Source organism: Marmota marmota, unplaced genomic scaffold (genome assembly GCF_001458135.2).
Source record: "Marmota marmota marmota unplaced genomic scaffold, marMar, whole genome shotgun sequence".
In the NCBI taxonomy this organism is placed as follows: domain Eukaryota; kingdom Metazoa; phylum Chordata; class Mammalia; order Rodentia; family Sciuridae; genus Marmota; species Marmota marmota.
Window position 1 is genome coordinate 1,854,416 of NW_025999944.1, and position 22,388 is coordinate 1,876,803.

The window sequence follows — 22,388 nt, forward strand, 5'->3', positions numbered from 1 at the left end:
TATTGATCCTAGGGTACTAAAAGATTTCAAATCATTAGGAAATTCTAAATTATAGATGGTATACTAGAGGACAATAACATTTTAGATTTAAGTCATTTCCCCATTCCTTAAGTCTGCTGCTTACATAAAAGATAAGTCTCTAGCTGCTAATTATCTTACCCTGAATACTTCTGCTTGCTTGCTTTCTCCTGGGTACTAGTGGTTGGGTGTGGCTTCAGTTTCTGTGCTAGTTGCTCATTGTATGAAGTCTTCACCACCATTCCTTCCCCTCTTCTCTGTTTTTGTTGCTAGCCTTCTTTCCACATCATGTAAGCCAACACGTTGGAGTCTTTCTTATTGCCTGATTCTCATATCACTTTGTTAGCCAGGTTTATTCCCTGAGTGACTCTTATGTGTCAGAAATTGTGCTAGGAACTGCAGACCCCAAAACTAATAAAACGCCGTTTTTACTCTTCTGGAGCCCCAAGGTCTGTCAAAGCGTAGAAACTCGTGAATTCCAGCCCACACCAAGGATTAGGAGATTTGAGACAAAGGAAGAGGCAAGGGCAGACTGTAAAGGAGTACGGATGTCAAGCCAAGTGCCGACCTTAGAGAACCACCACAGAAGTTTAAGCATTCCAGTTCATTATTTATTTTAAAAAATGTTGTAGTCAAAATGAATACACATGCATAATAGGAAGTACAGATAAACTAAAGAACATAAGAAATCTTATCATCAACAAATGTTCTTTTGAAGAAAATTAATTTTTAATTAATAAATAATAATTATATCTGTTGTGGGTTGAAATGTGCTGTTTTGATATATGTATATATTATAGAACAATGAAATCAAGCCAATATGTCCATCACCTTATACATCTTTATAGGGTGAACATCTAAAGATCACTCTTAACAATTTTTAAATACGTTACATTTTTATTGACTATTGTCACAATGCTGTGCAACAGATCTCTGGAATCTCCTAAATGAAACTTTTTATACCCTTTGACTAACATCTCAACAAAAATTTTTGGCTTATAACCTTAAGCGTGCTACATATATTCTTCATTTTTGGCAGATGCCAAATGGGTTTATCAGTTTCTTGTTTGCAAACCCATTTACTGGGTTTATCAGTTTCTTGTTTGCAAACTGGCTTGTTTTTAAAGAAAATTATGAATAAGTATTTAATTTTCGTTTTATTAAATCCTTTTTCCTACACTTACTGGAGGGATCATACTCCCCACTCTCCCTTCAGTCAGTCGGTGTGATGAAATGCGTTGACCCCCACCCCATGTTAAAACAACCTTGCTGCCCTGGGATAAGCCCAGGGTTGTGTTTTTAGATCATTATTAGACTCATTTCATTGTCTTTGTTTCTTTGTCTTTATTCATGATTGAGCTGGGTCTGTAGTTTTCTTTTTCTTGCACAGTTAACATTTGTGCCACATTCTGTGATATGACAAGGGGATTGTTTTATTTATTTGACTCTGCATTCTTTGCAGTAGTAAATAGACGTCCTACAGTGTACCCTTTTGAGTAATGTGGTATTTTACCACATTATGAAGTTTTTCTTTGGAGTGGAGATTTTAGAGTTTGGTTTAAATTCTTCGGGGGATCAGGCCAGTTTGGGTTTTTATTTGGGGTCTTTCTTGAATGAAACATATTTCTGTAAAGTACAATTGAGTCCTTTTAAAAACAAATTGTTCTTTGTCATGAACAGAAGTCGTCAGACCTTGAAAGTCAGAGAACATAGTGTATTGGGACCCTATGTGGATGGACTTTCTAAACTGGCTGTAACAAGCTATAAGGTAACAGCATTCTTTATATGAACTACTTAAATTTAGTGTATTTTTTGTTTGTTTTAAAAATTAAATTTACAATAGCATCATTTAATAATCACTTTTTAGAAAAAAGTTGTAAAAAGGAGTCAGTGGATTATGAGACCAGAGAATAAATGTAGGCTAAATATGATGAGGTCTTAAAATTAAGCCTTAGGGTTTTCAGGCTTAACAGAGCTAAAATGGGTTTGGTGGTGAAGTTTACCTTTTGTTGTTGTTTTTCTATTCTGGTACCATTTTATACTTCTTTTGCAGTTAATGTTTTTACTTTGAGGCTTTTTCTCTATCATGTTGAATTTTTCCTTAAACATTATTCTTTTTTACTTAATATGCATAAACAGAATCTTATATGATTTGCAAAGTTTTCCACACATGTGTGTCAGTTTAGGATAATATTCAATTGCAGGTAACATAAAAAATGTAACGAGTCTAGGGTTCAGTGGTAGAGCTCTTGCCTAGCACATGTGAGGCCCTAGGTTTAATCGTCAGCACCACATAACGATAAATAATAAAATATAGGTATTATGTCCATCTGCAACTAAAAAAAATAAAAACATAACAGGATTTAATATTTTAAAAATATTTTTTAGTTGTTGATGGACCTTTATTTTTTATTTATTTATATGTGATGCTGAGGTTTGAACCTAGTGCCTCACACGTGCTAGGCAAGCACTCTACCACTAAGCCACAACCGCAGCCCAGGATTTAATATTTTGAAGTGTGGGTTATTATCTGTTTTATTCATTATTTATCCTCAGTGTCCAGAAAGTACCTGGCTTAAGGTAGATGCTCTCAGTATACATCGGAGTGGAGGAACGAATGGTTATTTAAATAACGTTTTCATGTAAAAGAAGTCTGGAGGTAGAGGCTGGTTTGGTGGCTCCAAGGTGTTATTAGGGACCTGGATTCTTCCCCACCCCACATAGAGAGATGTAACGGCTATGTTCTCATAGTTCAAGACAAATCTTAGAACCAGGATATGATGGCAAGCCACTCCTTTTAAGGAGAGTGGCCCAGATAGTCTCTATTATACTTTACATCTTATTTGCCAAAGTGTAGTCATGGGGCCAGACTGAGGTGCAAGGGCATCTGGGAAATGTGATCTCCCAGCTCTGCTGCTTGCACTTAGCTAGAGTTCCTTTACTGGGTTCATAGTAGGCAACTAGACAGCTCTTTCAGATGTACCATCTTTTTTGTTCCTCATGAAAATTCTTGTAAAGTAGATGATTTAGTTTTATTTATTTATTTTCTGTGCTATGGATTGAACCCAGGGCCTTGTGTATATTAAACAGGAGCTCTACCACTGAGCCACTTGCTTAGCTAAGTAGATGGTTTTATAACTCTTTGTTGTAATTAATGAAATTAAAGTTTCAGATTTTTCAGATTGGTCAAATAACCCTTTTAGAGCTTATAACATTTTTTTTTAAATGAAAATTCCATGATCTTGGGCTGGGGTTGTAGCTCAGTGGTAGAGTGCTTGCCTCGCATGGGTGAGGCCCTGGGTTTGATCCTTAGCACCACATAAAAATAATCATCTACAACTAAACCAATTTATTTTTTAAATCTCACCTTTCTTTCTGTTATACTGTCTCTCTTTGAGTGGTAATAGCAACAAAGTAGCAAATCTCTACAGATACTAGTTTCTTGATATTCTCGTTTTTAAGAACAGGTCCAATAAGATATGTGCCCAGTATGTGGGAAATAATATGCATGGGTAAAGAGCTTACAAGTAAATTATTTTTATTTGATTTTTGCTTATTTATATTATCTAATTTATTTTAAAATATATTTATTTACTTTTTTTTTTTAAACAGTAGTGGGCTTCATGCATGCTAAGCAAGTGCTCTACCACTGAGCTACATCCTCATCCCTTTTAAAATATCTATTTTTCTATTTATGCAGTACTGGGAATTGAACCCAGGGGTGCTCTACTACCAAGCTACATCCCCAGCTGTTTTACTTTTCATTTTTAGACAGGGCCTTGCTGTTTCTGAGACTCCTTGAACTTGTGATCCTCCTGCCTTAGTCTTCTGGGTTGTTGGGATTACAGGCATGTACCTCTGCACCCAGCATTTTGATTTTATTTTTGAAGATAGGGTCTTGCCAGTTTGCCTAGGCTGGCCTGGAACTTGCTATCCTCCTACCTCAGCTGCTCAGCTAGGTAGGATTATAGGTGTATAATGCTTTTATAATGAAAGAAATTCTGCTTTTATAATGAAAGAAACTAAGTTTTTCAACTTTCTCAAGTAGATGGGTGTGGGCATGGCATAATTGTCATGGAGCATTTGTTGTGGTATATTTGTAGCTTCTAAACTTTTCTGAGTCAAAGCTGCCACTCTCTTTTGGAAAGAAAGTGTAGAAAAAATGTAGTTTAGTTGGGTTTCAGAGACAGTACTGGCTTTTGTATTCTGTGAGTCTTAATATTAATTGCAAAACACAATGTGAACTCCAAATGTTGTTCACATAGCAGTTACACTTGTAATGCGCTCTGTAGTATAGCAGGTTTTAATGTTTATTATACAGATAACAAGATGTGTGACTGAATTGTTTTCACTTAGGATATTGAGTCTTTGATGTCTGAGGGAAACAAATCTCGGACAGTTGCTGCAACCAACATGAATGAGGAGAGTAGCCGATCCCATGCAGTCTTCAAAATCACCCTCACACATACTCTGTATGATGTGAAATCTGGGGTAAGTGTTCAGGTGCATGGCCTTTTTTTAGTACCTTTAAGTTATCATCATTTACCTTTTCTCTTCAGATGTTAGATGAATTAAAGACCTAGCCAGACTTACTATCAACCAGGACTTATTGTCTAGACCAGAAGCAGAAGCCTCTTCAGGTAGACACAAAGGGGTTTAGTGTAGAGAATTAGGTGACTGCAGAGTTGTTGGAATACCTGAGAAGCATTGGATTCTAGGCGGAATCTCTAGGAATAATTCCATGAACCACTTGGATATGGTCTGTTAGGATGGTGCCATCTTTGAGGATACCCTTTGAGCTTTGGGTTCAAGGCACATCCCACAGGGGTGATCAGGAAGCAGGAATAAGGAAATCGCTTCTGTCAAAGCAGCTGCCTCTTAGCATCCTAGAAGCTGAATGTGCTAGATTATGTTTCCATGATCCTGTCTGCCATCAGAAAAAGCCAAAAGGGGCATTTTACTTCTGCTTTCCAGATCTTTAACAAGGAGATCTGATTGACAGAATTTGCGCCACATTCTGAATCCTGGCTGCAAGGGAGTCTTAGAGATGGAGGCCTTAGCTCCCACGCTGTCCAGCTATGGGAAGGTGGAACCCATCCCACAGCCCTGTCACAGCAGTGTTAGAACCTTTAGCTGCTGGCTGCCTGTGTGAGCAGATGTTAATGCTCCACTTCATCAGTAGAGGTTCTTTTGCAGTGTTACCTTCTGCCAAACACCAGGGTCAGGATTCGCTTCCCTCTGGGAATGGCACTACAAAGCTGCTAGATTTTGTAGAGTATTTTTTGATTATTTAGTTTGGAACCTTGTGATGAGTAGACTGAGTCAGATATGTAAATGTTTCTGCCACATTAAGAACTTATCTGTCGACTCATATATTTTCTTTCTCTTTGTGTGAATTTTTATATATTTTATTGTGATGCCCGTTCCTCAGAGCATCACTTTCATATACCAGAATCTAAAGTAATCACCCTGGCAAAGTGCTTTATTTTGGCAGGATTTTTATTTGCTGAAAGCATATTTTTCTTTTCTTTTTTTTTAACCATCACAGCAAGATTAGTGTAGCAACAAAAAGTTCTTTGTTTCCTATTTCCTTTTCAGCATAAAACAAAAAACATACTGAAGACTTTTTTTTTTAAACTAAAAGTATTTTGATTTGGAAAGCTAAATATCCTTTTGTTAGCAATATATTTATTTTATGGTAATACATATAAATGTATGTTAAAGGAAAGTTTTTCAAATGATCCAGTCTGTAGATTTTTGGCACTGGTTTCTTACATTTCTTTTTTTTTTTTTCTTTTCTTTTTTTTTTGCTGCTGAAGTATAAAATACCTGTTTTACATATGCAACTTGAGAAAGGAAAATATCACCATATAAAAAATATCTTTTTTTTTTTTGTACCCAGGGGTGCTTTACTACTGAGCCACAACCCAGCTCTTTTTCATATTTTATTTGAGGCAGATCTTGCTAATTTGCTGAGGGTTTTGCTAAGTTGTTGAGGCTGACCTCTAACTTGTGATCCTACTGTCCCAGCCTCCCAAGTCACTGGGATTACAAACACGTACATCTACACCCAGCTATTAAAAATATTTTAGGGGTTGGGGTTGTGGCTCAGTGGCAGAGCGCTTGCCTTGCACATATGAGGCACTGAGCTCGATCCTTAGCACCACATAAAAATAAACAAAATAAAGATATTGTGTCCATCTATACTAAAAAATTAAAAAATATATATTTTAAAATATATTAACTATAAAAAATAAAAATGAAATTATATATGCATTAGATGAAATTTTGTTTTGAGGATTCTTCTGTTGGATAAGTCAGATTAATATTTTTTACATTAGTAAGAATGTATTTTGTCTAAAGATTTTGGTAAACATGAAGTTTTAAGCGCAGTTGCAAATCATAATAAAATTTGCATCTTCTAAGTCTTTTGTATACTGCTCTGAAAATTTTATTGGACTCCTTTCAAAACCTCCCATTTGGGGGGGCACTGTTTTTCTGAGCTAATTACTCAGTTTGTGTGGATTAGTAGAGGTCTGTAAATTTTGTGTGCCTCCACTGCTGGATTGTACAGTTTTCTTACAGTGTTTTTAGGGGCACAAAATGATTTTGAAATAACAACAAATGACTTTAATAAAAGATTTAGATAATAAATCCAGTTGGTTGAGACAGCCTGGTTTCTGCTATTTTAACTGTTCCTTCGTATGTGTCAATTTACTTTGTAGACATCTGGGGAGAAAGTGGGCAAACTGAGCTTGGTTGATTTAGCTGGCAGCGAACGAGCAACGAAAACCGGAGCTGCTGGTGACCGGCTAAAGGAGGGCAGCAACATTAACAAGTAAGCCTTTCAGAAGCAACTTCCTATTGCTTTCCCGAATTACAGCCAAATGGAGAACATCGTGGTCCTTAAATGATTAGATGATTCTGGGACAATTAAAGTTTTTTCTGGTATTTTCAATGTCATGGGCTCATCTTATGTTCCATGGAGATGTCTGATGGGGCTGAGGAGTCCAGCCTCTGTCAGACAGCCCTAGTGGCATTTCTGGGTGACTCTCTGTCCTGAGGGTTGGGGGTCCTGGCCTCCAGGGTGTTTGGCAGCATCCTTGGTATCTGTCCACTAGAGGGCAGTGTAGTTGTGATTACTCAGACTCTGGAAGTGGCTTGGTTTCCCTGTGGCGGCATAGTCACCATCTAGTTGAGAACCACTGATCTGAATTATAGAAGAGAACATGATAATTGGTCTCAGTCTGGTTGATTGTGACCCGTGTGCTACTGTCTGGACATCTGCCAGGGGCCCTAGCCACACTGGGCTTGCCCTCTTAAGCCTGCTATCTAGTCCAAGCCAAGACTTTATGAAATCATGTTTTGTCAACAGTTCCTCCATACTCCCTCAGGCTCCTTGTGGTTTGGAGTCTCTTTGTCCTTAGGACTCCCACAGGGACATACAGTGAATCATTAGTGACCAACTATAACTATAGTTATAACCCCAACTATAACTGGGATTATAAGGCACCGTCATCCAGAGGTTGGGCTGTTATTGAATCTTATAGATTTAATTTTTGCCTTGTTCTGTGTGTTAATTACTATTTTGTGTTTATGACTTCTGTCTGTTAGATATGTAGTGTTTGTGTTCACCTTGACCTAATGTTTTACCACTCACATTTTTATCTACAAAAATGCAAAAAAGGGGAGGAGCTAAGCAAAAGGGACAGTGGCTCTTTAGAATTGCTGTGTTTTAAAACAGTAACAAAATGCTGACCACAGTGCTGCTCACATGCATGTAGAGAGCATCTTGGTGTTGATCTCTGGCTAAAGGTGACATTTGACATACTCCATTTTTCCTATTTGTTCTGGTTGTTGCACCATGCAGGTCCCTTACAACTCTCGGTCTGGTAATCTCGGCTCTAGCAGATCAGAGTGCTGGCAAAAACAAAAATAAATTTGTTCCATATCGGGACTCAGTTCTCACGTGGCTGCTCAAAGTAAGTATTTTCCCTCTCTTTCTTGGCAAATGTTTGATAGTTTACAAAAAGGAAAAGACTGTTAATCTCTTCCAGTGATCATTCCCTCCATCGGTGTTCAGATCTATAATTACTGAAGGGGTCTGGCAACTGTGATTTCCATGGGCTGAGTGAGCCCAGGTTTCTTCTAGTAATTGGCAGCCTCTTCCTCCAGAGTCTGCATGCCTGGGTTGTGGGGCTCACACTAAATCACACAGTTGTTCATGGAGATTTGGAGGTAGAAGAAGGGCCTGGTGCTGATGTGACAGTAGGAGTCACAGGAAAGGACACCCTCTGCTGGGCTGCCCCATCTTCTCAGACTCCTTTGATAGTTGGGACCTTGTTTTCTGTTTGGCTTCACTGATGATCGTTTAATGTGCTTTCACCTTCTTGGAGAAGTTGCTGAAGGGTACCGGGGAGAGCATGGCTGCTTGCTGGTGAATTCAGTTCAGCTGGAAAGAGGGACAGGGAGGAAGGGAGATCTGTATGAAGTGTGGGAGGAGGGTATGGACAGGGCAGTGGAGCCAATCGGCCCCCCAGTGGCGTAGGTCTATAGGTAGGAAGGCAAGGTGCTCACACACAGTAGAGCATGAGCTTATGGGGGGCTCTGTGGCCGAAGTAGGTGACAGAGAGACTATTTCCAGATTCCCCAGAGCCTCGGGCTTCATAAAGATGCTGTGATAATAGATATTGGTCTGGGTCTTAGAGGATGTAAATTCTAGGATGGTAGAATTACTAACAGGGTGTCAACCTTGAACAAATCTTTCATCTAATACTTTTTTTTAATGAAGAAATAAGTTTATATGCCTGGTTTAGTTTTGTGGGGCTCATTTTCTCATTGGTGGGAGAAAACACTGTGTTTGAGAATATATAGGGAGTGGAGCGCAGGCCAGGAGCTGGGGGAGATTTGGAGGTAGAAGAAGGGCCTGGTGCTGATATGAGCAGCCCTTGTCAAGGGAGGCAGAGTTTTCTCCTGGCCTCCACATGCTCCCAGAGTTTCTTCCTAGTGTTCATCTTTGAACCTGAAACTGTACACCACTTGGATGTGCTTTGTTGCACCCTTTATATACATGTCCCTGGGTTCTGCTTCTGTGTAATGCTTACAGTGGAGGAATTTGACACAGAATTACTTNACTGAGCCACATCCCCAACCTTCATTTAATGATATTCTGTCACTGAAAGAGGGTATTGAATCTTCCCCCCCTTCCTCCTTTCTTCCCTTTTCCCCTCCCTTCTTCGCAGCCTGGGGTGTTAAGTTGCCTAGGCTGGTCTGGGATGGTAGGAGTGGTTACCTGTTGTGCTGGAACAGATCAACCTGCCCCCAAACTTGAACAACAGTTGTTTATCACCCTGCAGTTTCTATAGGTCAGGATTCTGGGAGCCCTAAACTGGTTCTGACTGGGTCTCTCATGGCTGCAGTCCAGGTGTCAGCTGGGGCTATGGTCATCTGAAGGCCTGACCCCGGGGAGGGCAGGGCTGGGGTCTGATCACTTATATGGTACTTTACTGAGCTACGTTCCTCATTCCCTAGCCCCTTGAAATTTTTTTTTTTTTTTTTTTTTAATTTTGAGAAAGGTTCTCACTAAGATGCCTAGGTTGGCCTAGAACTTGCCATCCTCCTGCAGCTCTCCTGGATTGCCGGCATTTGCCACACTGGCCCTATTCACTCTTTTCCCTTCCTGTAGGACAGCCTTGGGGGTAATAGCAAGACAGCCATGGTGGCTACGGTGAGCCCAGCCGCAGACAACTACGATGAAACCCTCTCAACATTGAGATACGCGGATCGAGCCAAGCACATTGTCAATCATGCTGTAGTGAACGAAGATCCCAACGCTCGTATCATCCGGGACCTCCGGGAAGAAGTTGAGAAGCTCCGTGAACAGCTGACCAAGGCAGAGGTATGAGGCTCAGCTTGGCCGTGCTCAGCTTGGTCTAAGATGAGCTAGAATTTGAATTCCTCCCCTTGGCTGTAGGCAAGAATTACTCTTTTTTTTTTTTTTTTTTTTTTAAAATTTTTGTGTTTCCTATGGGAAGAGAAATTTGAGCTGAGTAATAAATGAAGGAATTTTGTCATATTGGAAATTTTGAGAGATTTATACAGATGTTAACAAGAATTGGATAGAAGAGATTTTTAAAAAAATGAGAAAATGTTTCTTTTCATTTCTATTCAGGCAGCAGATGTGAGGAAAAACGTTAATAGGATAAAGGGGAGGAGGAGAGAGAGACAATGAGAAGAAAGTGTGTATAACTGGATTTTCATTTAGAAAATGAGAGTGGGCATGGACTAATTGGAAGAGAAATCAAACATGTGGTGATGTTTGGTCTCTCATTTGTTAACTGATAGAAACCAGAATGGAGGTCTCATTCACCTTAATAATCCAGTTTTTCTATATTGTAGTTTGTGTCATAGGAAAAAGAAAACTATGACTGAAGTAGCTGTGGTCTATTTCAGCTGTCTTCTCTGTATCCCACACAAGTCTATCCTGTAACCAAGTGGTACTCCTTTTGTAGGACAGCCTTGGGGGTAACAGCCTTGAGTGATGGTGTGTTGTTTCAGATTCAGGATTGCCCTGCAGCTAGCTTTTCTGCCCAGTCCCTTAGCTGTCTGGGATTCTTTTGGGAGCGGGCCCCACAGCCCTGTTCCCCATACCCTGTTTCACCTGTTTTCTGGTAGTAAGTTGAATGCATGGGCAGGATGGCTATTTTGACCATGTTTTTGCCTGTTGAATTTTAGCCTGTATTTACAGAAGTAATTTTATAGATTTAAAGGTCCTCTATTTTGGTCTTTTCTTCCTGGTATTAATAACAGCTTCCAGTTTTCAGCATGAACACATTTCGTCTGTGTGTTCTTGAATAAATTCCAAACGTCAGAAGTAGAAACCAGACTGACTCTCTTGCATGAGTCTAGGTAAAAACCTTTTGGAACTTAGAATTAATAAGCCCTTCTTAACTAGCCTCATGTGTTTATCTCCTTAAGAGAGTGAGCTCTTCACAGTAGGTTGAGGAAGGGTCAGGTGAGTCTTCCTTGGATGACTCTGTTGTGGTCTTCTTAGTGTGTAGGTGCTGATGTCACTGGGGACCTGGCTGGTTGGTGTGTTGTGGGTAGGTGGACAACGTGGCACTGTGCACTGGGGAGAGGCCGACAGTCACTTTTGTCCTTTTAGCTTTGGCTGATTCTTTTTCCAGGGCACTGTCCAGACAGTTTCATGAAGTGAACATTTTGCTTGTAGGCAATGAAATCTCCAGAGCTAAAAGACCGGCTAGAAGAATCAGAGAAGCTAATCCAGGAAATGACGGTGACCTGGGAGGAGAAATTGAGGAAAACCGAGGAGATTGCACAGGTTTGTTTCCCAACTGATCAGGAGAGCAAAGTTCTTGGCCATCTGCACAGTGGGGTTCAGGTGACGCTCCTGGTCCCCTTTTGAGTTTTTCCTTTGCTGTTGGCAAATCTAGCACCTGTGGAAATTCAGATCCATGAGCTGCACTTTACAAAATCAGTCTGAAGGATACAGAAGGTATAATTTCCAGTGATTTACTATGGAAGGGATAGTTAATTTTTTAGTGCCAGTAATCTTAAAAAATATTAAAAACAAATAATTTGTAGTCTCTGATGTGAACACCTCATTCTGTTACGTGTTTGTAAAACTGAGGAACTTAGTAGTGAAATTACAATATCACTGGTATAGATATTAGGTTATGAGCATCTCGCTTCCAAATGACAACTCAGTAAAAGTAACATAAAACACTGAAATGTGAGGCAACTTTTTCTCATTGCTAGAAAATAATAATATAGAGTTGTGAGAGCATAGGGTGGGAACATGAGCCTAGCCTAAGAAGCTCTAGTTAAGTTTAGCATTGGGGGAAAATGTCAGAAAAATCTGTCTTTAGTGAAAGACCTCCTCTATAGTTTTTCTGTTACTGTTTGTGTCCATGTGAAATAGTGCTCCAGCACAGTGCTTAGGCAAGGTTCTTTTTTTTTTTTTCTTTTTTTTTTAAATGAATTCACTGATGATTTGAGTGCTCAGTGTGTGTCCTGCACTGTGCTAAGTGGTAGGAACACAGTCATGAGTAAGGCCGGATCCATGTCCGCATAGCCATGGTCCGTGTGAGGGGAGTGGTCAGGTAAACTGATGGTCACCTAGTGTGAGCAGATGCCAGTGTCTGCTCCGCACAGAAGGCAGAGGTGTGAAACCCCTGGGTGGAAAGGCACAGACACCCTTGATGACACTTTGAGGGGCCTGGAACCTGTTCCATGGAGTTGAGGGCAGGGTTTGAAAGTAGGTGTGACAAGATGTGCAAATGGAGAGGACATGGGCCAGGAGGAAGGGCCCCATGGACTTCATTGAACAACTTTGCCCTGTGTCCTGAGGAGTCACTGAAAATGTCAAGCAGGAGAGGATATTGAAAACTTTGCTTTTAAGAAAGACCACAGCTGAGTAAAATACACTCACATTTGCTCACATATATAAAATTAAATGAGATGAACTGAAGAAATTTGATATTTTTAAAGAAGAAAATTGAGCTGGGTGATGTTGCATATCTGCAACCCCAGCAACTCTGAAGGCTGAGGCAGGAGGAGTGCAAGTTTGAGGCTAGCCTGGGCAAATTAGACATATCTCAATTGTTACAGTCCCGTCCCCTCTCCCCCATAGTAGGGATTGAATCCAGAGTACTTTATCACCTTTATATTTTGAGACAGAGTTTCACTGAATTGCAGAGGCTTGTCTCAAATTTGTCATACTCCTGCCTTAGCTTCCCAAGTAGGTGAGATTACAGGTACAGACCACCATCCCTGATGGGGATTTATTTTTTAAATAAATTAATTGACAAATTAAAATAGTTTTGAGCTGGGTGGGGTGACATATGCCTATTATCCCATCTATTGTTTGGAAGCTGAGACCAGAGGATCCCAAGTTTAAGGCTAGTCTTGGCAATTTACCAAGACCCTCAGCAACATAGTGAGATGCTGTCTCAAAATAAAAAGTGCTTGGGATGTGTCTCAGTGGATCCAAACCCCAGTACCATGAAACAGAGAAAGTTGTACATAGTTGAGAATAAAGAACAAAGAGCAGTAATCCGAATGCCATATTTGAAGAATAATATTTGAATTATAAAGGTAATGAATAGTTATTCAAATATTGTAGGGCCTTCCATATCTCACTGCCTTGGTGGCTGAGGAATAACACTTCTCTAATACTTTTACAGGAACGACAGAAACAGCTAGAGAGCCTGGGAATCTCTCTGCAGTCTTCAGGAATCAAAGTTGGGGATGACAAGTGTTTCCTTGTTAATTTGAATGCTGATCCTGCTCTGAATGAACTCCTGGTGTATTATCTAAAGGTGAAGTAACATGCCCACACAGAGTACAGTAAAGTGCTTCTTTAAACTTGGGGAGCCATGCTTTCTCAAAACAGGGCTGAGGATTTAGCTCAGTGCTGAGCACTTGCCTAGCTTGTGCAAGGCCCTGGGTTCCATCCCCAGCACCTCAAAACAGCAACAATAGCAGCAGAACGGTTAGAAAATTATTTTTATTTGAATAAGCTGAACAGTTTTGGGTTTTATGATCAGTTTCCCTTTTAATTCTTTGAGTGATGTCATCTGGCCTAGTCTCATAAAAAATGATATTCTAGTATTTCCAGCAAGTTAAATCACTAACCTACCATTATTTAGTATGATTTATAATAGAGAATAATATTAAAGGACCACTTGATAGGAAATTTATATTTCCAGTAATTCTTAGGAAAATTAAAAAATTATGAATTATTAACCTGTTTTATTTTTTACTTATTTATTTTTTAGTTGTAGTTGGACACAATACCTTTATTTAGTTTATTTATTTTTATGTGGTGCTGAGGATCAAGCCCAGGGCCTTGGCACGTGCTAGGCAAGCACTCTACTGCTGAGCCACAACCTCAGCCCCTAACCTGTTTTTTTTTTTTTTTTTAAAAAGAGTCAGTCACTTAGAAACTAAGAAAGTCAGAGAATGGAACAGAAAAAGACAAAATATTGGTACACATTGAAATTTGTAAATCATGGGATATATTAAGACAAGAGACAACTTGAATTGGATGTGATGGTGTACACATGTGATAATGTGTACATTAGCTATTTGGGAGCTTGAGGCAGGAGGATCTCAAGTTTGAGGGCAGCTTGGGCAATTTAGTGAGACCCTGTCTCCAAAAAAAAAAAAAAAAAAAAANGGTAGAAGAAGGGCCTGGTGCTGATATGAGCAGCCCTTGTCAAGGGAGGCAGAGTTTTCTCCTGGCCTCCACATGCTCCCAGAGTTTCTTCCTAGTGTTCATCTTTGAACCTGAAACTGTACACCACTTGGATGTGCTTTGTTGCACCCTTTATATACATGTCCCTGGGTTCTGCTTCTGTGTAATGCTTACAGTGGAGGAATTTGACACAGAATTACTTCCTTTGGCCAAAAGGCAATATAATTAGAAATTTAAAACAAAAAGATAAATAGATGTTGACCATTAAAAACCACTTGGAAATGGGTATCACAGTCATTTTACTACCAGGAATGTGTAATTAACCCTGATAACCTCCTGGTTTTCCAGAAATCATCTACATAGGACATTTATTCTTCCAACTTTCACAGAAGCATTCCTGATCACACATGACTATTCTCTGGATGTACCTGAATTAAAAGGCTTAAAAGAATTAAAGGAGTTGTGATACATGCCTATAATCCCAGTGGCTCAGAGGCTGAGGCAGGAGGATGATGAGTTCAAAGCCAGCCTCAGGAACTTAGCGAGACCCTAAGCAATTTAGTGTGATCCTGTCTCATAAAAAATAAAAAGGGCTGGGGAGGTGGCTTAGTGGAGGTGGCCTAGTACCAAAAATAAATATATAAGCAAGTAAGTAAAAGAATAGTTTTACTGTCCTTGTCATTTCAGTGTTACTGCTTCAGATTATTTAAAATGCTGACAGTAGTTAAAATGGCCTAGAAATAATTGAGTGTCCATTGCATAAGCTGAAGACCAGGGGAACCTGTTTCAGGACAGTCAGGTGCTTTCCAGGGCATCTCAGTCACTTTTCGTAGGTAACAGCAGTGTTCTATTTGCCAGAGGAGGAAGAGGGCACAGAACTCACCAAGACAGGGTTGGGCCTGGGGCCTGGCTGAGTGCCCCACGCATCTGTGTTTGTGGAGGCTGTGTTCTAGTGGCAGGGTTCATCAGGAGGGGACTTGCTTGACTTCACCAATCTTTGGTAGGATATAATGAGAAAACTGTTCATAATACTTGAAGAACTTAGGTTGTAATTGCAGCTCTAAACTAATTCTTAGGTTGAGAAATAAATTGAATGTATACTTGACTTTGTCATTTTTTCCCCGTTAAAAATCTGTAAGAGGGGCTGGGGTTGTGGCTCAGTGGCAGAGCTCTTCTCACATGTGAGACGCTTAGCACCACATAAAAATAAGTAAACAAAATAAAGATATTGTGTCTATCTATAATTAAAACAACAACAAAGAAACTCATAAGACCTTTTTTCTATCACTTCTGACTTTTGCACCAAGATCATTTCTTAAGAAATGCCCCTACTTATGATACATCGGAATTATACATTGGAATTTTTTTTAAGAAATTCCGATGTATAATTATGATGTGCCAATAAAAGGGGGAAATGTATTCCAGAACATAAATAGTTTCCCCAAGGCCTCTCCAGATCTGTGGATTCCCCAGATCCTTTTCCTTCTTTGATTCTTTTTCTAATTCTTCCTGATCCTCATTCAACACAGGTGTGAATCTCATGTTCCTAACATTGCTTCCAGTGAGCTCATAAAATTGCTGGTCTTTTATAAGATTTTCCATTTCTCTTTAGAGATCTTTTTGCATTGTGTTTGCGTAATAATTGTGCTGTGTTCTTGATGTTTGTAACCTTCTAAATGTGGATCTCTTAGATAATGCTTAGATAATGAATAGCTTTCGAATTAACCCTTCTTATTCTTGCTGAGACTTCTCTGATGAAGCCTGCTCCAGTGTCTTGCCTAGATGACAGACACTTCCCTTGAGATTTCTTGGTCCAATCCCTTCTCCATAGTACATTGCAACTTCTTTCTAAATTAATTACTTCATCTCTTCAGAAACTGCCCTTAGGCCTGTGGGATCAAGTCCAGATTCTTTCCTGAGTGTCACTTACAAGTCCCTGCTTAGCCTGTCGCCTCCTAACCCCTGACTGCTCGCCTGCTGTCTCCGGGTGTCATCACCCCTAGCCTAGTGCAGAGTGCTGGTGCTCTCTTACTTCTGGGGCTTCAGGCTCCCTCTGTGGGGAGTGGTCTTCCCCTTCCTCAGTTCCCCGGCCCTGCTCCTTCACCTGCAGGTCTCCAGTGTCGCCTTCCAGGCATCCTCCTGACCTGTCAGGACTTGCCCTTCTGCCCAGCTGGGCTTCTGCCCTCTCCGACCACAGTTGTGGGCATCGGGCTTCAGTGCTCGCACAGCGCTGGCTCCACCAGGACTCCGGTGCTCCCAGCTAGCATCTGACCTGGAGAAGTTTATCGGTCTTCCTGGCTCTCCATTCTCATCTGGAAGACAAGTAATTTGATGACTTCAGAGTTCTTTCAGCTTTAAAAAATTATGACTTCCAAATTAAATCTCTTTCCAGTGTCCATTTAATTTGCAGTCGCAAAATTTGAAACAAAGCTTGTCTGATTTGCCTAATTGTACAATTAAAGAGTAAACAAGAAACTTTATACTTTCTCCTTGAATGAGCGCCAGTTCTTTGGTTGCTATTTCCTTTTTCCTAATGGCATGAGGCCATTTTTAAATATAAGCATATTGTTCCACGATCAAGGGTTTTAAAATACCAAGCGTTTGTCATTTGCCAGGTTTCCTTTTCTCACATACATCGAAGCACAATGCATGCACTTCTCTCCTTTGGTAGTTGCTGTTACAAATCTCCCACTTGGGTTTGCTGTTTGTGTGGGCCAGCAGCAGGCAGTAGTCTTTGAAGGGCTGCACAGTGCTACTTGTGTTGAACTGAATTGCAGAGTGACATTTTTATATCACATCTGAATCTGTCTAAGGCCTCATGGAACTCTTCGTGACAATTTTCTGGAAGTTGCCAAATCCGGGGCACCAACAATGTGAGATCAGTGACTAGAAGTGAAGAATGAAATAAGCAGTTATGACTTTCACTTCCTGAAGTCCAGATTGGTTCTGTTTCCTGCCTTTTCAAATATCAAAATGTATCTTCTTCAATATGATTTTATTTTTGTTTTCTTTGGAAAACCAAATGTCAGTAATGGATGAAGAAGCAGACACTAGAGCAAAATAATTTGGAGAAGTGTCAAGTCATCTGACTTAGTTCTCAGGTCTGAGCTTCCTCTGTATTACCAAGTATGTATCGGGAGCTGTGAAGGAGCGGAAATCCTATTGCAATTGATAGCAGAATATAACTGGGTTAGAGTATTGTTCAGCTTACTGGTTCTGAATATTTCAGGCAGGATATTTAACCTCCTTTATCAGAACAAACCTCTGTCTTCTCATTGATAAAATGGGATTACTAAGAGTTTCACAGAAGGCTAAGAAATAAGTTTATACACAGAGATTATGCTAATAACTTTTACATTTATTGAAGTTGGAAAACTTCATGTCTTCAAAAGTAAGAATTTTCTAGCTGGGCTAGTGGCACATGCCTGTCATCTCGGTGACTTGGGATGCTGAGGTAGGAGAATCACAAGTTCAAAGCCAGCCTTAGCAACTTAGCAAGGCCTTATTTCAAAATAAAAAGAGTGGGGATTTGGCTTAGTGGTTAAGCACCCCTGGGTTCAATCCCTGGTACCCTCCCAAAGTAAGACTTTAGGTTAGTGCTACCCCAACACAGCTTTCTTGTGATCTGATGAATTCCCTATTACTATCCAGATGGAATATTTTTTCTTAATTTTGAGACTCTATCATGCAGTGATTTTTTTTTTCTTTTTTTCTCTTCAGTGCTAGGGGTTGAAGCCAGGGCCTTGCTCATGCCAGGCAGATGCTATATCACTGAGCCACATCCCCAACCTTCATTTAATGATATTCTGTCACTGAAAGAGGGTATTGAATCTTCCCCCCCTTCCTCCTTTCTTCCCTTTTCCCCTCCCTTCTTCGCAGCCTGGGGTGTTAAGTTGCCTAGGCTGGTCTGGGATGGTAGGAGTGGTTACCTGTTGTGCTGGAACAGATCAACCTGCCCCCAAACTTGAACAACAGTTGTTTATCACCCTGCAGTTTCTATAGGTCAGGATTCTGGGAGCCCTAAACTGGTTCTGACTGGGTCTCTCATGGCTGCAGTCCAGGTGTCAGCTGGGGCTATGGTCATCTGAAGGCCTGACCCCGGGGAGGGCAGGGCTGGGGTCTGATCACTTATATGGTACTTTACTGAGCTACGTTCCTCATCCCTAGCCCCTTGAATCTTTTTTTTTTTTTTTTTTTTTTTAAGAATTTTTGTGTTTCCTATGGGAAGAGAAATTTGAGCTGAGTAATAAATGAAGGAATTTTGTCATATTGGAAATTTTGAGAGATTTATACAGATGTTAACAAGAATTGGATAGAAGAGATTTTTAAAAAAATGAGAAAATGTTTCTTTTCATTTCTATTCAGGCAGCAGATGTGAGGAAAAACGTTAATAGGATAAAGGGGAGGAGGAGAGAGAGACAATGAGAAGAAAGTGTGTATAACTGGATTTTCATTTAGAAAATGAGAGTGGGCATGGACTAATTGGAAGAGAAATCAAACATGTGGTGATGTTTGGTCTCTCATTTGTTAACTGATAGAAACCAGAATGGAGGTCTCATTCACCTTAATAATCCAGTTTTTCTATATTGTAGTTTGTGTCATAGGAAAAAGAAAACTATGACTGAAGTAGCTGTGGTCTATTTCAGCTGTCTTCTCTGTATCCCACACAAGTCTATCCTGTAACCAAGTGGTACTCCTTTTGTAGGACAGCCTTGGGGGTAACAGCCTTGAGTGATGGTGTGTTGTTTCAGATTCAGGATTGCCCTGCAGCTAGCTTTTCTGCCCAGTCCCTTAGCTGTCTGGGATTCTTTTGGGAGCGGGCCCCACAGCCCTGTTCCCCATACCCTGTTTCACCTGTTTTCTGGTAGTAAGTTGAATGCATGGGCAGGATGGCTATTTTGACCATGTTTTTGCCTGTTGAATTTTAGCCTGTATTTACAGAAGTAATTTTATAGATTTAAAGGTCCTCTATTTTGGTCTTTTCTTCCTGGTATTAATAACAGCTTCCAGTTTTCAGCATGAACACATTTCGTCTGTGTGTTCTTGAATAAATTCCAAACGTCAGAAGTAGAAACCAGACTGACTCTCTTGCATGAGTCTAGGTAAAAACCTTTTGGAACTTAGAATTAATAAGCCCTTCTTAACTAGCCTCATGTGTTTATCTCCTTAAGAGAGTGAGCTCTTCACAGTAGGTTGAGGAAGGGTCAGGTGAGTCTTCCTTGGATGACTCTGTTGTGGTCTTCTTAGTGTGTAGGTGCTGATGTCACTGGGGACCTGGCTGGTTGGTGTGTTGTGGGTAGGTGGACAACGTGGCACTGTGCACTGGGGAGAGGCCGACAGTCACTTTTGTCCTTTTAGCTTTGGCTGATTCTTTTTCCAGGGCACTGTCCAGACAGTTTCATGAAGTGAACATTTTGCTTGTAGGCAATGAAATCTCCAGAGCTAAAAGACCGGCTAGAAGAATCAGAGAAGCTAATCCAGGAAATGACGGTGACCTGGGAGGAGAAATTGAGGAAAACCGAGGAGATTGCACAGGTTTGTTTCCCAACTGATCAGGAGAGCAAAGTTCTTGGCCATCTGCACAGTGGGGTTCAGGTGACGCTCCTGGTCCCCTTTTGAGTTTTTCCTTTGCTGTTGGCAAATCTAGCACCTGTGGAAATTCAGATCCATGAGCTGCACTTTACAAAATCAGTCTGAAGGATACAGAAGGTATAATTTCCAGTGATTTACTATGGAAGGGATAGTTAATTTTTTAGTGCCAGTAATCTTAAAAAATATTAAAAACAAATAATTTGTAGTCTCTGATGTGAACACCTCATTCTGTTACGTGTTTGTAAAACTGAGGAACTTAGTAGTGAAATTACAATATCACTGGTATAGATATTAGGTTATGAGCATCTCGCTTCCAAATGACAACTCAGTAAAAGTAACATAAAACACTGAAATGTGAGGCAACTTTTTCTCATTGCTAGAAAATAATAATATAGAGTTGTGAGAGCATAGGGTGGGAACATGAGCCTAGCCTAAGAAGCTCTAGTTAAGTTTAGCATTGGGGGAAAATGTCAGAAAAATCTGTCTTTAGTGAAAGACCTCCTCTATAGTTTTTCTGTTACTGTTTGTGTCCATGTGAAATAGTGCTCCAGCACAGTGCTTAGGCAAGGTTCTTTTTTTTTTTTTCTTTTTTTTTTAAATGAATTCACTGATGATTTGAGTGCTCAGTGTGTGTCCTGCACTGTGCTAAGTGGTAGGAACACAGTCATGAGTAAGGCCGGATCCATGTCCGCATAGCCATGGTCCGTGTGAGGGGAGTGGTCAGGTAAACTGATGGTCACCTAGTGTGAGCAGATGCCAGTGTCTGCTCCGCACAGAAGGCAGAGGTGTGAAACCCCTGGGTGGAAAGGCACAGACACCCTTGATGACACTTTGAGGGGCCTGGAACCTGTTCCATGGAGTTGAGGGCAGGGTTTGAAAGTAGGTGTGACAAGATGTGCAAATGGAGAGGACATGGGCCAGGAGGAAGGGCCCCATGGACTTCATTGAACAACTTTGCCCTGTGTCCTGAGGAGTCACTGAAAATGTCAAGCAGGAGAGGATATTGAAAACTTTGCTTTTAAGAAAGACCACAGCTGAGTAAAATACACTCACATTTGCTCACATATATAAAATTAAATGAGATGAACTGAAGAAATTTGATATTTTTAAAGAAGAAAATTGAGCTGGGTGATGTTGCATATCTGCAACCCCAGCAACTCTGAAGGCTGAGGCAGGAGGAGTGCAAGTTTGAGGCTAGCCTGGGCAAATTAGACATATCTCAATTGTTACAGTCCCGTCCCCTCTCCCCCATAGTAGGGATTGAATCCAGAGTACTTTATCACCTTTATATTTTGAGACAGAGTTTCACTGAATTGCAGAGGCTTGTCTCAAATTTGTCATACTCCTGCCTTAGCTTCCCAAGTAGGTGAGATTACAGGTACAGACCACCATCCCTGATGGGGATTTATTTTTTAAATAAATTAATTGACAAATTAAAATAGTTTTGAGCTGGGTGGGGTGACATATGCCTATTATCCCATCTATTGTTTGGAAGCTGAGACCAGAGGATCCCAAGTTTAAGGCTAGTCTTGGCAATTTACCAAGACCCTCAGCAACATAGTGAGATGCTGTCTCAAAATAAAAAGTGCTTGGGATGTGTCTCAGTGGATCCAAACCCCAGTACCATGAAACAGAGAAAGTTGTACATAGTTGAGAATAAAGAACAAAGAGCAGTAATCCGAATGCCATATTTGAAGAATAATATTTGAATTATAAAGGTAATGAATAGTTATTCAAATATTGTAGGGCCTTCCATATCTCACTGCCTTGGTGGCTGAGGAATAACACTTCTCTAATACTTTTACAGGAACGACAGAAACAGCTAGAGAGCCTGGGAATCTCTCTGCAGTCTTCAGGAATCAAAGTTGGGGATGACAAGTGTTTCCTTGTTAATTTGAATGCTGATCCTGCTCTGAATGAACTCCTGGTGTATTATCTAAAGGTGAAGTAACATGCCCACACAGAGTACAGTAAAGTGCTTCTTTAAACTTGGGGAGCCATGCTTTCTCAAAACAGGGCTGAGGATTTAGCTCAGTGCTGAGCACTTGCCTAGCTTGTGCAAGGCCCTGGGTTCCATCCCCAGCACCTCAAAACAGCAACAATAGCAGCAGAACGGTTAGAAAATTATTTTTATTTGAATAAGCTGAACAGTTTTGGGTTTTATGATCAGTTTCCCTTTTAATTCTTTGAGTGATGTCATCTGGCCTAGTCTCATAAAAAATGATATTCTAGTATTTCCAGCAAGTTAAATCACTAACCTACCATTATTTAGTATGATTTATAATAGAGAATAATATTAAAGGACCACTTGATAGGAAATTTATATTTCCAGTAATTCTTAGGAAAATTAAAAAATTATGAATTATTAACCTGTTTTATTTTTTACTTATTTATTTTTTAGTTGTAGTTGGACACAATACCTTTATTTAGTTTATTTATTTTTATGTGGTGCTGAGGATCAAGCCCAGGGCCTTGGCACGTGCTAGGCAAGCACTCTACTGCTGAGCCACAACCTCAGCCCCTAACCTGTTTTTTTTTTTTTTTTAAAAAGAGTCAGTCA

General features: G+C 40.2%; 1 protein-coding gene across 1 annotated transcript in view; it reads left to right on the forward strand.

The window, feature by feature from the left end:
• Nucleotides 1-22,388, forward strand: part of Kif13b (kinesin family member 13B) — a 148,883-nt gene that overhangs the window by 45,609 nt on the left and 80,886 nt on the right. The window contains 7 exon segments of the mRNA XM_015499423.2: nt 1,699-1,786; nt 4,375-4,509; nt 6,744-6,856; nt 7,889-8,000; nt 9,704-9,916; nt 11,249-11,359; nt 13,224-13,358. Coding sequence (XP_015354909.2) covers nt 1,699-1,786; nt 4,375-4,509; nt 6,744-6,856; nt 7,889-8,000; nt 9,704-9,916; nt 11,249-11,359; nt 13,224-13,358 — 907 coding nt within the window.